Below are 13467 nucleotides of genomic sequence, written 5' to 3' on the forward strand. Positions count from 1 at the left end.
TTGAGAAAGGACAGAGATAGAGATAATAAAAGAAAGAAAAGATAGAAAGCAAAAGGGAACGAGAGAGAGAGAGAGAGAGAGAGAGAAAATGTCAGGCAAGGAGAGAGAAGAGAGACAAATTGAGACAAAAAGAGAGACAAATTGAGACAAATTGAGACAAAAAGAGAGACAAATTGAGACAAAAAGAGACAGAAAAAGAGAAAGAGATAAAGCGAAATGGAAAAAGTGACAGCGCAAGAGAGAAATTAAGGAGAGAGAGAGATGGAAAGACAGAAAGAACAAGAATGAAAGAGAGAGACAGAAGGAAAGTGAGAGAGAAGGAAAATGAGAGAGAGGGGGGGACAGAGAGAGAGAGAGAGAGAGAAGGAAAACAAGTGAGAGAGAGAGAGAAGGAAAATGAGAGACAGAGAGAGAAAGAAGGAAAATGAGAGAGAGAAACAGAGAGGGAGAGAGAGAGAGAGAGAGAAGGAAAATGAGAGAGAGAGAGAGAGAGAGAGAGAGAGAGAGAGAGAGAGAGAGAGAGAGAGAGAGGACCAAATTATAAATGGGGCATTTTGCAAAATTAACAAAATAAAATGTTAATCAGAAAACAAACAGCAGAGAGTGTTTTGCTAACACTAGCCGACTCAGCTAATGTTAACTGCTCTCGGTTCAGGTGATGACATCATAACTTGCGGTTATTAATTATAATCATAGTCACACATTATTCTGTGAGATTCTTTCCTCTGTAGTGTGACAGTGACAGTAGTGTGTGAGAGTGTGTGCAGTCTGCTGTTCTGAGTTTGTTCTTCATTCTGGACTCTTACTGGGGTTCTGGATCTTGACGGTGGAGTCTGGCTCTGGGTGGGGCTTGTGGACCACCTGAGTGCACACCTGCTCCGTGAGAATCTACAGGAACAACAGAAGACATGATTCAAAGAGAAAAACATCAAAGCGACAGTACAACACAAGTATTAGCTGAAAAACTTTGTCTTTTTCAATACGTTAAACAGTTCACAACACAGTTTCTTCACAAAATCTCATTTTCTCTTTACGTGCTCAGGCTTCGCACTCGTTCATGATCCCTCTGACTGTGTCCATCCATCTTGTTGCTGGCTGCCCTCTTTTAAATAAGAATTAAATCCATAATGCATCCAAATAAGCTTCACTTTGTTCATTTGGGCTTCGAGTGAGAAGTGAGATTTGATTTGGTCGAGTCCATTTGTTAGCTTCTCGGCCTTCCATGGTGCAAAATCGCCCCAAGTTCAAAGGCACCAATATTTTCCAGTCAGGTTGTTTTATTGTCCAGTTTTCACATCCATAAAAACCACAGAAACAGCAGAGCATGGACAGTTCTGATCTTTGTAGAGAGAAATTATTACATTTTAAGATTTTTTCGAGCTCCTTCATCTCAGCTCTGCCAAGTGCCAATTTGTGTTGTCCTTCTTGACTGCTGGATCCTTTGTTGCTCATAATTGATCCCAGCAGGCGGAAGCTGTCTACCACGTTTACATCTTCACCATCGATGGCAAAGTTAACAGCCTTTCCTGTTGTCATAACCTTTGTTTTCTTCATATTGAGCTGCAGACCCATCTTTTCACTTCACGTTTTTTTAAAACTGTCTTTATAAGGGCCTCCTGGGTCTCCTGAGTCTCCTGCCATCCACATATCGAAGGTTACGGATGTTACTCTCACCAGTCGTTGCCACCAAACCTTCCAGCTAGTGTTCGGGACTCAGACACAGCCTCAGTCTTTAAGTCTAGGCTAACTCACTTGTTCAGTCAAGCCTTTGGTAATTAGTTTTTCCTGTGCAGATGTGGTCATAGAGCAGGGGTCTTTAACTACAATTCAATAAGGTCCAGTTAGACAAAATATCCTCAAGCGAAGGTCCAGAACATCATAATGTAGCAATCAAATTAGCATCATGATTCAGTGCCATATACTGTTTACTGAAGTAGCCTAGTAGGTATATCAACATCTTATACAGTCAACAACTGAATATCAAATCAAATAAAGTACAATTCAGTCATATTTCAACAATATTTATTTATTAATATTTCTCTTTTTAGACCACGCCCTGTAAAATAATCTGGCTCACTTTCTCCTCCGACTGCTGTTTCTCACCTCGTCCCTCTCCTGTCTGTGCGTCACTCACTTAAATCTCAGTGCTCATCGTAATGCACAGATCTGACTGAGAGTCACGTGATATTTACAACGCATGCGATTGGTCTGTGAGTCTCCCGGGCCGCTAACGCTGTACTGTAAAGGCTAGAAAAGCTAAGCCGATTAAAACAGGACCACCCCATCAAAATTAAATAATTCTCCATAGTTTGTCGGTTGTAGGTCCAGGTCCGCAGAGGACAGCGTCTGGGTCCGGACTCAGATCCCGCCTATTAGTGACCTCTGTCATAGAGTATTATGGTAATCTGGGAGTGTTGGCGCCGTCGTCCTGCTGCTCTCACACACTCACTCAGGTTTGCTGACGGTGGAGCAGAGGGGCGCTGACATCTCAGGGGGCCCTCATGTCTCTGTTACCTTCTGGCTCTACTGTGCTCTGTTAACACTATCAGGTGTGTCCCAATTCAGGGGCAGCATCCTTCAAAGCATGCAGTCTATGAAGGTGTGTCCTTCGAAGGCTGCTTTGACCCTGAACCGAAATGAGACGGTCTGCTCTACGGCGGATTTCCTGTTTGCGTCACAGCACCACTGTTCCCGCCCTTTACCGCTGCACCACGAAACTCCGCTCCTGTCAAGTTCTTTTAAAGTTCTTTAAAGATGGAGCCAGAAACTTTGATCTGTATTTTTTCATTTATTGGAGCTGGAGATGCTGTTTAAAATTTAAAGAACGCTTCCATGTTTGGGAACTGTGGATACTAATTGTTGCAGGTTTGCAAGTGGAATTTTTGCCCATTCTTGCTGTCGTCAGCTGTTTAATAGTCCACTCTTCTCTTCATGATGTGCCACACATTTTCAGTCGGAGACAGATCTGGACTGCAGGCAGACCAGTCAAGCACATGCACTGTGTCTACAAAGCCACACTGTTACACGTGCAGAATGAAGACTGACATTGTCTTGCTGAAATAACCATGGACTTTCTGGGAAAAGACATCTTGATGGCAGCATATGTGTCTCTAAAATCCCAATAGACCTCTCCACGTCAGTGGTACCTTCACACACATGCAAATCACCCACATCGTGGGCACTGCATTCCCCCCATACCATGACAGATGTGGGCTTTTGCACCTTTAGCTAATAAAAGTCTGGATGGTCCTTTTAGCCCAGAGAACTCACTGTCAGTTTTTTCCCAAAACCAAGCTGAAACATGGACTCATCTGACCACAGCACACATTTCCACTGTCTTTCAGACCGTCTGAGAGGAGTTTGGGCCCAGAGAACTCGGCGGCGTTTCTGCGCAGAACTGATGTATGGCTTTCTCCTTGCGTAACAGAGTTTCAAGTTGCATTTCTTGATGCAGCAGCAGACTGTGGTAAGCGACAATGGTTTTCCGAAGTACTCCCGAGTCCATGTGGCTATGTTCATCACAGCAGCATGACGGTTTCTCATGCAGCACTGAAGGGCTTGAAGGTCAGGCACATCCAACAGTAGTTTCTGGCCATGCCCTGCATGGACTGAGATTTCCCCGGATTCCGGGAATCTTTTGATATTATTGTGTACAGATAGATGGTGAAAGCTTTTGGTGGAAGCTCCTCTTATATCCAAACATGATACCCTCACCTGTTACCACTTTCACCACTTTATTGTGGAATGTTTCAAAATGGTGTAACTTGAATATTCCATAAACTTTTTTCTCTTAATTTGTTTCTGTCCTAACACTTTTTTTTTTTTAATGTGTTGCAGGCATCAAATTCAAAATTTGTTTATATTTACCAAATACAATTAAGCTGATCAGCCAAAACAATTGAAGTCATTTCTTTGGATTGTTTTCAGTTAAATAAAGGTTCGAGAGAACTAACAAATCACAGATTCTTGTTTTTATTGCATTTTACAAAACTTTTCTGGAAATGGAGTTTGTACGTTTTTTTGCATGTTTTGACCCAAACATAAACTTTCAACAATGTTTTTGAAACATTAACGTGACTGCCAGCTTAGGTTCATTCAAAGAGACAGAAGCCAAGATAGCCACAGAGTGGACAGACTTTCCTAGAGGGGCTTTGCCAAGAGTTTGTTCATTTTTTCTGGTCTCCTTTCTTTGGTACTGGAATTGACCTTTTCCAGTCTGCCAACTATTGAGCATTTTTCTAGAGCTGTTGACATAATTTGGTCAGCACTTTAACCAAATCAACTTCAGAATCTTGAGATGTTTCCACTGCAGTGTTATTGATTTGTGGCTTTATTTTCTGGCAGTGATCTCAGGGCCTGTCTGACTTCATCTTCTAGCACTGAAGTGTCTACAGTGTAGCTGACAACAGGTCCAATGTAGACAATGCACTCCAGACTGGAAGTGTGTGTTAGTTGTATACCTTGTAGAGCATGGGCGCGTGGGCTGGGGATGGGGGGGTGGATGGGTTGGTGGGCAAGCTTTGACTTGCAATAAGCACCAACACCAGGTGCAGAAATAGAAAATAACCCAAAACAGAAAACAATAACTGATGCAACCCCTTAGAAAGAGAGTTTCTCATTATCCACTGGCAGTGTTTATACTGTGTGAGCAAACAGTGCAGGGCAAAATTACCACTTTCAGAATGGAAATATGGGTATTACTTTATTATAACAAGCCCCTATAAACTGAAACTTTATCATTATCTAATGTCAGTTAATAATTATATAATTGCTCCTTGTGTATTAATAATTTCTACAATTGTATTTATTAAATATGTACTTACTGACATACTAAAAAGGCACTGTAAATGTTTTACATTAAGCTACTATATGATAATGTGTGATGTAAGCAGGACAATTATTGTATTTTTTCATAATAATTTGCTTAACAATGCTTAACATTTAAAGATAGTCATACGCAAGTGAAAAATGAAGTACACGCAAGTGAAAAGTGAAAATAAGTGAACACATCCTTTACAAAGAACAAATTTGAATGTGACATTTTCTGCAAAATTTAGTGCACAATTTCTATTTATTTTCTAAGTTTAATATATTGGAAAAAATAAAACATATAAACGTGGCATATGTTTTACACAGGTCACCTTTTTTACTTTCACCCTGTATGTTAAATTCAGCAAATTTAATGTACAACTGTACATTAAACTGTTTTTTTTTTCAGTAGCGGACGTGTTCACTTATTTTTACTAAGAAAATCAACAAAACGTCCAAACTCTCATCTGACTACATATAATTTAAGAGTTCTGATTTATGAACGAAATCATTTTTAACAAACTACAATTAATAATCAGGTTTCTATAGTTTAAAATAATCATTGATTATTTGTATGTCACTAAGTAAATGGTTAATAATTTAAATGATACAATTCATTCATAAACATGTAACTACTATTCAGTTATTAAGAGTCATTAACAAACCATCAAACAATGTCTGATTTATGTTTATTAAGACCTGTTGTTATAAAGTGTTACTGAGAGGATACTGGAGGTGTGTGTTGGTGGACTGCTGAGTGTGTGTGTGTGTTTGGTGTGTGTGTGTTTGGTGTGTGTGTGTGTTTGCTGCATACCTCATAAAGCGTGTTGTAGGTAGTGACTGTCACAGTGTTGGTGTGCATCATTAATCTCTCGCCCAGCAACGTGAAGAGGCTGTGTGTGTGCATGATCTCCACTTTCCTCCTGCAGTGTCACACACACACACACACACACACACACACACACGCACACGCACACGCACACGCACACGCGCACACACACACACACACACACACAGAGTGAGAGAGAAAAATACAAGCAGGTTGAAGTCATGGCCAGCTGTGTGTAATTGTAGATGTGCAGGAAAGCAGAACCTACCATCCATTCCAATCTCAGCACTCAGTCCTTCACACCATTAAGATCAATGAAAAGATACATTGAACTGGCAGGTTGACATCACTGTTAGTGACAGCGCACTGCTCAAGGGCACCTCACACACACACACACACGGCAAGCCACACATAGACACTCATATAGACACGCACACACCCAAACCCATCCAATTATCTAAAGCCCCTTTCAAAGGACCAAAAAGATATAGGAGTATCCCAGTAGCACAATATAAAGCACTCAGGGGAACACAGGTATACAGTGGCTATACTCAGGATTATGAGTGATATGATAACAACATTAGATCTCACAAAACCTGGTTATACAGCATCGCATTACAAATCCACAGCTATCTATCAGTGACGATCACTGTGGTCTGCAAATACAAATCCAAATCAACATATCAGAGCAGGGAGGCAGAATTTTTAGCTACACTCACAGTCAGCCATGTTTTTCTATTGAACCTCTCTGGACTGAAGGAGCAGTTTTTGTCCTTTCCAGACTGGATGATGTTGAAATCCTCTGGCTGGTGTGTCCCAAACGTTTCATCTCTAATTTCTGCTCTAACGGCTGGAACCAAATATAACTTATTACATTTTTGACTCAATTCATTATATTGCCTTGCTATTATGAGCAGCTACCACGACTGATGTGGAACTATGGCTAGCTGCGTAGCGACGCCCGTACAATAAACAACGTTTACTGAACGTCTGGATGTATGTAAACGTATTAATTTTATTGGCTGCTCTCAGCAGGGGGCCAACATGATCGGGCCCACAGCTGGTTATTGAAAGCGTGTTGAACAAGCGCAGAGTGTTTTTAACGGCTCACTTGGTTAGACGAGCGCTGACGAGCCCCACGCTCACCAAACGAAGACTGATAGGAGAAATAGGGAGCCTACTGGCTTTTACACAACAGGTACAGGAAGATATTTGGGATGTATCGGACAGCCCTACCACTGTCATATGTAATAAATGCACAACAATGTTAGTTATGAATATAAGAATATATATATATATATATATATATATATACACACACACACACACAAACACACCCACACACATTGTTGTTATACAGCATTACTGATCATGTCATGCACTGCTCCACAGTGACATATGGTGGGTCAGGCCCCACTGGTCCCTAATGTAGAGACGCCACTGCAGGTGCATAAGAGACTGCACAGTTCTGATACCCTGTATTGGTATCGGGCTGTAGAAAATGCTGGACTGGATAGAGGAGAGAAAAAGAGTGAATCTGATTAAATCCTGATGTATCCTAAAATAGCAGACACTCACACCATGTGGTGTGATGATGTTAGCTGTGTATGTCTTCCTCTGGGATAGTAGAGTGTTTAAGCGTGAAAGCCTACTTTTAGATGCTTATCTTAATTAAAGTGATACTGACTGTATTAGAAATTGCGTTATATATTGATTTTTCTGACAATTTGATAAATTGAGTAATCACACACACACACACACACACAGTTGTCTGCAAACGTTCAAACACCCCTGGTCAACTTACACGTTTTAATGATTTTATAAGTGATTAAGCAATTAAAATATGCCATTTTTCTGCAAACATTATTGCATAATTTCTATTAATTTGCTAAGTTTAACATACTGGAAAAACATAAATACATTATGACCACCTGCACAATATACTGTTGGCCCTCTGCAAGCAGCCAAAACAGCTCTGACCCACCAAGACACTGAATTAACGAGACCTCTGAAGGTGCTCTGTGGTATTTGGCACCGAGTCATCAGCCGCAGATCCTGTTAGTCCTGTAAGTTATGAGGTGGAGCCGACTGGATTGGACTTTTTGGTCCAGCACACTCCACAGATGCTCAGTCGGACTGACATGAGGGGAGTCTGGAGGTCAGGGCAACACTGTGAACTCTTCACCATGTTCCTCAAATCATCCCAATGAGAATAGTCCACCAACCAAAAATATCCAGCCAACAGCGTCCTGTGGGCAGCGTCCTGTGACCACTGATGAAGGACTAGAGGATGACCAACACAAACTGTGCAGCAGCAGATGAGCTATCGTCTCCGACTTTACATCTACAAGGTGGACTGACAAGGTAGGAGTGTCTAACAGAGTGGACAGTGAGTGGACACAGTGTTTAAAAACTCCAGCAGCACTGCTGTGTCTGATCCACTCGTACCAGCACAACACACACTAACACACCACCACCAATGTGACCAGGAGTACCCAAACTTTTGCATACAACTGTATTGACCAGCCATAATACACATATGCAGAGACACAACCACACAAACGTACACACAGTCTCACACTCCGACAAAGTGACAAAGACAGAAGCTCCTGCAGAACTGTGCGTCCTTTCTCTGCCTCTGCGACTGTGTCAGTGTTCACAGAGGACAGAGCGGCTCTCGGGCTCACTGAGACAGTTAGCTGCTAACAACAGTACAATCTCGTCAGCCCTCAGTTCACTTTTCACAAGATTACCAAGATTATAGGATTAGCGTAATCATTACCGCCATTCCACTCCTATTTGAGGTGGATCTATGACGGAGTGGTCGCTGCATTCTGAACTGAACAGCTCTCCACGAGACAATCTTTTTCTACTTATCACAATGAATGGAAAGAAGAACAGGCTGGATGTTTTTCTACTTCAGGAGCTTAAATAATGATGGATGCCTTTCCCAGAATTCATTTCTCCAGCGTGTAGTGTAGCCTTTGCGGATACATGCTCTGTCAGACCGATTATTCTGCTACAACTGGCTGTGTTCAACTGTCCCCATGAGCCGCAGAGCATCCACTCCTCACAGCCTCATCGCTTTATTAGAGAGACTAACTTTCTTATCCTGTTCACAAATATAGTGCTGTGCACACGTTAGACACCACCCTCCATTTATTTAATTTCCAAATTGTCTGTTAAGTATGAGTTTATCATTTTTAGGAGATATTTTTGAGGATATTAGATAACCTGCTTGCATAAGGAAGGAGAAAGCTAAAGTAAAATATCGCTGCTGTCAGAAGAAAACCTCTAAAATGGTGACTTTACAGGAGAAGGAAAAAAACCTACTTTACTTTTAATGTAAGTCAATGGAACCAGAATTTTCTCCAGGTCGTATTGGGCCGTTTCTTTTGGTCCATTCATCATGAAATTTACACACAATGTAAAGGACAACATACATTTTCGATGCATGTCAGAATCGATGCGTGTCGTTATAATTAAAGGCTGCATTTGTTACTGTGCCTTTAAGGTTGATATGTAAACGACCGGTGTTCTGATTGGCTGCCCTGTATTGTGCCTCGCTCAAGAAGTCCAGGATGAAATGTACAGAACAAATTCGAACACTGAAATCCTCTGAGATACAGGGGAAAAATAATTTAGAATCATAGTAACTTTATTTATTTATTATTTAGTACATGTTTATATTATTTAGCTATATTCTCGCTTCAGCCAGAATCGTCTGCAGTAACTACACACTTTATCACTTCAACATGAATATATACACACATATGCAAAAATAAGTCACACATCTCCTACAGAGAACACAGTTCTGCACGTTTAATGCACTGTTTATTTGCTGAATTCAACATATTGGGAGAAAAAGTTACAACACATTTTAAAATTTACGTTGTATGTTTTCCCCCAATACGCTAAACATTCAGTACACAATTTTTATTTATTTGTTTAACATACTGGAAAAAATAAAAGGAAGCATAAAACGTGCCAACTTTTGCACAGGCCTCAGCAGATAAAAAGTAATTGTGCATTAAAATGTGCCGAAGTGTGAGGAAAAACCTACTTTACTTTTAATGTAAGTCAATGGAACCAGAATTTTTTCCAAGTAATTCTGGGCCGTTTCTTTTGGTCCATTCATCATGAAATTTACACACAATGTAAAGGGCAACAGGGATTTTTGATGCATGTCAGAAACTGAAAAATGTTCTGACAGTAGCGATAAGCAAAGTTACAGAGAAAATAGAACCTTTAAGAACCACGCAAAACCTGGTAGACCACCAAAACTTTTACCACCAAATAAAAAGTACCTAACGCTTTCATCTTTGAGAGAAGATCAAGCTTCACTATTGCTTCAGATCTGAAAACATCCACAGGTGTTTCTGTCCGTCCTTCCACTGTGAGAGAATAACTCAGCGCTGTGGGTCTGAAATTGTGCAGCTGTCAAGAGGCTTTTACTGAAAAAAGGAAATAGAATGAGAAAGAGAACTTGTCCATCGAGCAAAGAAGCTGCTGGTGTTCTCAGAACAATGGACTGACCACCCCGGAGTCCAGATTTCAACATAATTAAGTGTGTTTCAGATCAGTTGGACTGTGAGAAGCAGCCTCCTTTGAATGTGTGAAAAAATATCTATTCAGTATTTAAATTTCTTTTAAATACTGAAAGTAAGACTCCTGAAAAGAACGGACGCTGTAATAAAGGTAAAGGGTGGACGCAGTAAAGGCCGAAAAACATATTTAGTTCTTCAGGTTTCTGTGTAATTTTCTGTTAAATATGTTTTCTATTTTTGCTCCTGATGAAATGTTCTACTTTACGGCTGTTTTGATTTTCCCCCCAATTTTCTTCCCAGTTTAGTCGTTTCCAATTCCACTCACTAGTCAGGACTCACGCGATCACGCGATACTCCCTACGCTAGGAGGGAGAAGGCAAACACAGGCTTCCTCCGAGTTCTGTGAAGCGCCACGAGTCTTTTCGAACCGCCACTAACGCAACGTCACTGGACAGCTGAACGCGCCACCCGTCAGTTCTGTAACATCAGCTAACAGACGCCTGCGCTGACTAGCATCACGTTGAGTGATGGTAGGAGAAGGAGAGGCCATCCTACCCACCCAGAAAGCGAGGCCTAATGGCTGTTTTGAGTGGAAATGAAATAATTGAAGGCTGGTCTCTGTAATAATCACTGTAGTAATGAAACCTCTGAATCTCTAAAAAGGACACAATGTTCCTAACTTTAAAGTCTGATCCAGCCCTCTGACGTCGTCTCGTCATTCTGAAGTCAGTATCATGACTACAGTAGTAACTCTGGGTTTAAGCTGATTTTTCGGTAATGAATGCCATTCCAAAGAATTCCACTAAGCTGCCCTGTGGTAAACTATAATGTCCCAAAGCTGATACGTTGTGCTGTACATACATTTTTCCTCTGAATGTCTGGATTATCTGAATCATAATATGAAAGTTAACACACAATATCCCATACAAACCAGCCAGTTTTATTAAGGCTTTGCTCACACAGCAGGTAAAGTGGCCCAAATCTGATCTTTTTCTTTATATGCGACACAGATGTGTGTCTGTGTGTCAGTGTGAACAGCCAGACAACACTTATGTCAATCCAACTCAACATTCCCCATTATTTTACTCTGCTGAGACCTCATAAACATTTAGGCTATGATTCTGTGCTAGAAAATGAGAAGAGACTCATCGCGATCGCTCCATGTTCAAAGAGATTCAAAGAGATGGCTCCTGTGATGCTGGTGAAGATGAAGCTGATCCTCCGGGAGCGACTGGCGTTCGTTGGCGGTCGTGATTGTTTACCTCTGGATGAGCCGTGAAGCAGCGTGACGCTCTGTTCTTTAGTGGGTCAGTTTAGGAGCTGATCTGTTCAGACTGATGTCGCACACAGATCACATTTAAAAGATAATCTGATCAGCCAAACAAAAAATCAGACTTGGTGAGGAAATCAGATTTGGGCCACTTTTACCTGCTGTGTGAACGTAGCCTAAAATGTGGTCGTTATGTTGCTTTGCTAGTAGTTGGCTGCAGTATGAGGAGCTGCTGGTGTAAAAAAAGTTTAACAGTAGTAATTAATGTACTTTCATGCTATGTTATTTCAGTGCGCAGGAGCGTTTGCTTGATTGTAGCATGTATGTAGCACAATTTCTATTTTAACTGCTAAAACCTCATAATTCAGAGGATTCAGTAACAGTCTGGGATAAAAATGCACAAAGGATAAAACATTATGGATTTGGAACATTTTTGGAGTTTAGGAGTTTCCATAACTGGGGTGAAAACATGGTGTGACATCTGCATTTTTCCCAAAAACAGCATTAATTTTTCCCTTCGAGAAAAACTGCTTGAACTCGTTACCAACATAAACTAAATAAACAAATAATAAAATGAGGACGTCACCGTCTGAGGAAACTCACTTGTGTCCTAGATGTTTCAGGAAGTAGCCGAGGACTTTGAGCGCCTGCACTCGAATGCTCTCACTCTTTGAGGCCAGGAGCTTGTAGATGACCCTGATGAGAGAGAACAAGAGCTTTAAATGATACGTTTCTTTTGCATTAATGTCCAAATCTTAATTCAGTTATTAAGACATTTCCCAGCTTCTCTTTACTCGTTATACTTAATAGGCTGCATTTGTTACTGTGCCTTTAAGGTTGATATGTAAACGACCGGTGTTCTGATTGGCTGCCCTGTATTGTGCCTCGCTCAAGAAGTCCAGGATGAAATGTACAGAACAAATTCGAACACTGAAATCCTCTGAGATACAGGGGAAAAATAATTTAGAATCATAGTAACTTTATTTATTTATTTTTTAGTACATGTTTATATTATTTAGCTATATTCTCGCTTCAGCCAGAATCGTCTGCAGTAATTACACACTTTATCACTTCAACATGAATATATACACACATATGCAAAAATAAGTCACACATCTCCTACAGAGAACACAGTTCTGCACGTTTAATGCTCTGTTTATTTGCTGAATTCAACATATTGGGAGAAAAAGTTACAACACATTTTAAAATTTATGTTGTATGTTTTCCCCCAATACGCTAAACATTCAGTACACAATTTTTATTTATTTGTTTAACATATTGGAAAAAATAAAAGGAAGCATAAAACGTGCCAACTTTTGCACAGGCCTCAGCAGATAAACAGTAATTGTGCATTAAAATGTGCTGAAGTATGAGGACTGTAACCATTGTTTCATTCAGAAAATCAACAAAACATGGCACCCAAACTTTTGCATTCGACTGTATATGTATAGCACAACATAATGCATGTACTGCGTTCAAAATGGGTTGTTTTCGCAGCTTAGTTTCCTTTTCTGGACTACGGAAAGAACGATTTGCTTTGAAATGCTTTGAAAAAGGATTGAGTTTTCCATGCTTTCGGGCCCTTTAACAATCCCAGAAACCCACAAACACAGTCAGACACTATTCAGGGGGAAATAATTGTAGCTTTTTTTTAATGCTCTGTATACAAATGTCTGATCTATGGGGATATTTAAATGAGAAAATCCATTAGCTTTGGTGTACAGATGTCCAGAAGGCATAAGCTTCTATTGAACGGAGTGAGGTGAAGCACTGGAGCGCTAGCAGAGAGCTGGGGGGGTGAGGGCATTGTGACTGATGTGGCCGTGACAGGTCGAATCTACTTCAGTTACGTAAGCGCAGCAGGCGCGTACGTGTGTCCGTCAGGACTCACCGTATTCCATTCCTCTGGTCGAAGGCCGGGATCATGGAGGCCGGGTGCTCGGACATGAGAGCCACCAGAAGCTGAAGAACGTCATGGATGTTCTCATCCTACAGAGGCAGGAGATGAGAGA

The 13467-nt window shown here is 40.9% G+C and overlaps 1 protein-coding gene across 1 annotated transcript in view; it reads right to left on the reverse strand.

Moving 5' to 3' along the window:
* The window catches only part of nbeaa (neurobeachin a), a 199846-nt gene that overhangs the window by 82524 nt on the left and 103855 nt on the right, over nt 1-13467 (reverse strand). Inside the window, exons 15-18 of the mRNA XM_036594648.1 lie at nt 13347-13444; nt 12059-12151; nt 5624-5732; nt 807-888 (exon numbers count right to left, since the gene is read on the reverse strand). Coding sequence (XP_036450541.1) covers nt 807-888; nt 5624-5732; nt 12059-12151; nt 13347-13444 — 382 coding nt within the window. The remainder of the gene's footprint in view (nt 1-806; nt 889-5623; nt 5733-12058; nt 12152-13346; nt 13445-13467) is intronic.

The sequence above is a fragment of the Colossoma macropomum genome, unplaced genomic scaffold (assembly GCF_904425465.1).
Source record: "Colossoma macropomum unplaced genomic scaffold, Colossoma_macropomum, whole genome shotgun sequence".
NCBI lineage: Eukaryota > Metazoa > Chordata > Actinopteri > Characiformes > Serrasalmidae > Colossoma > Colossoma macropomum.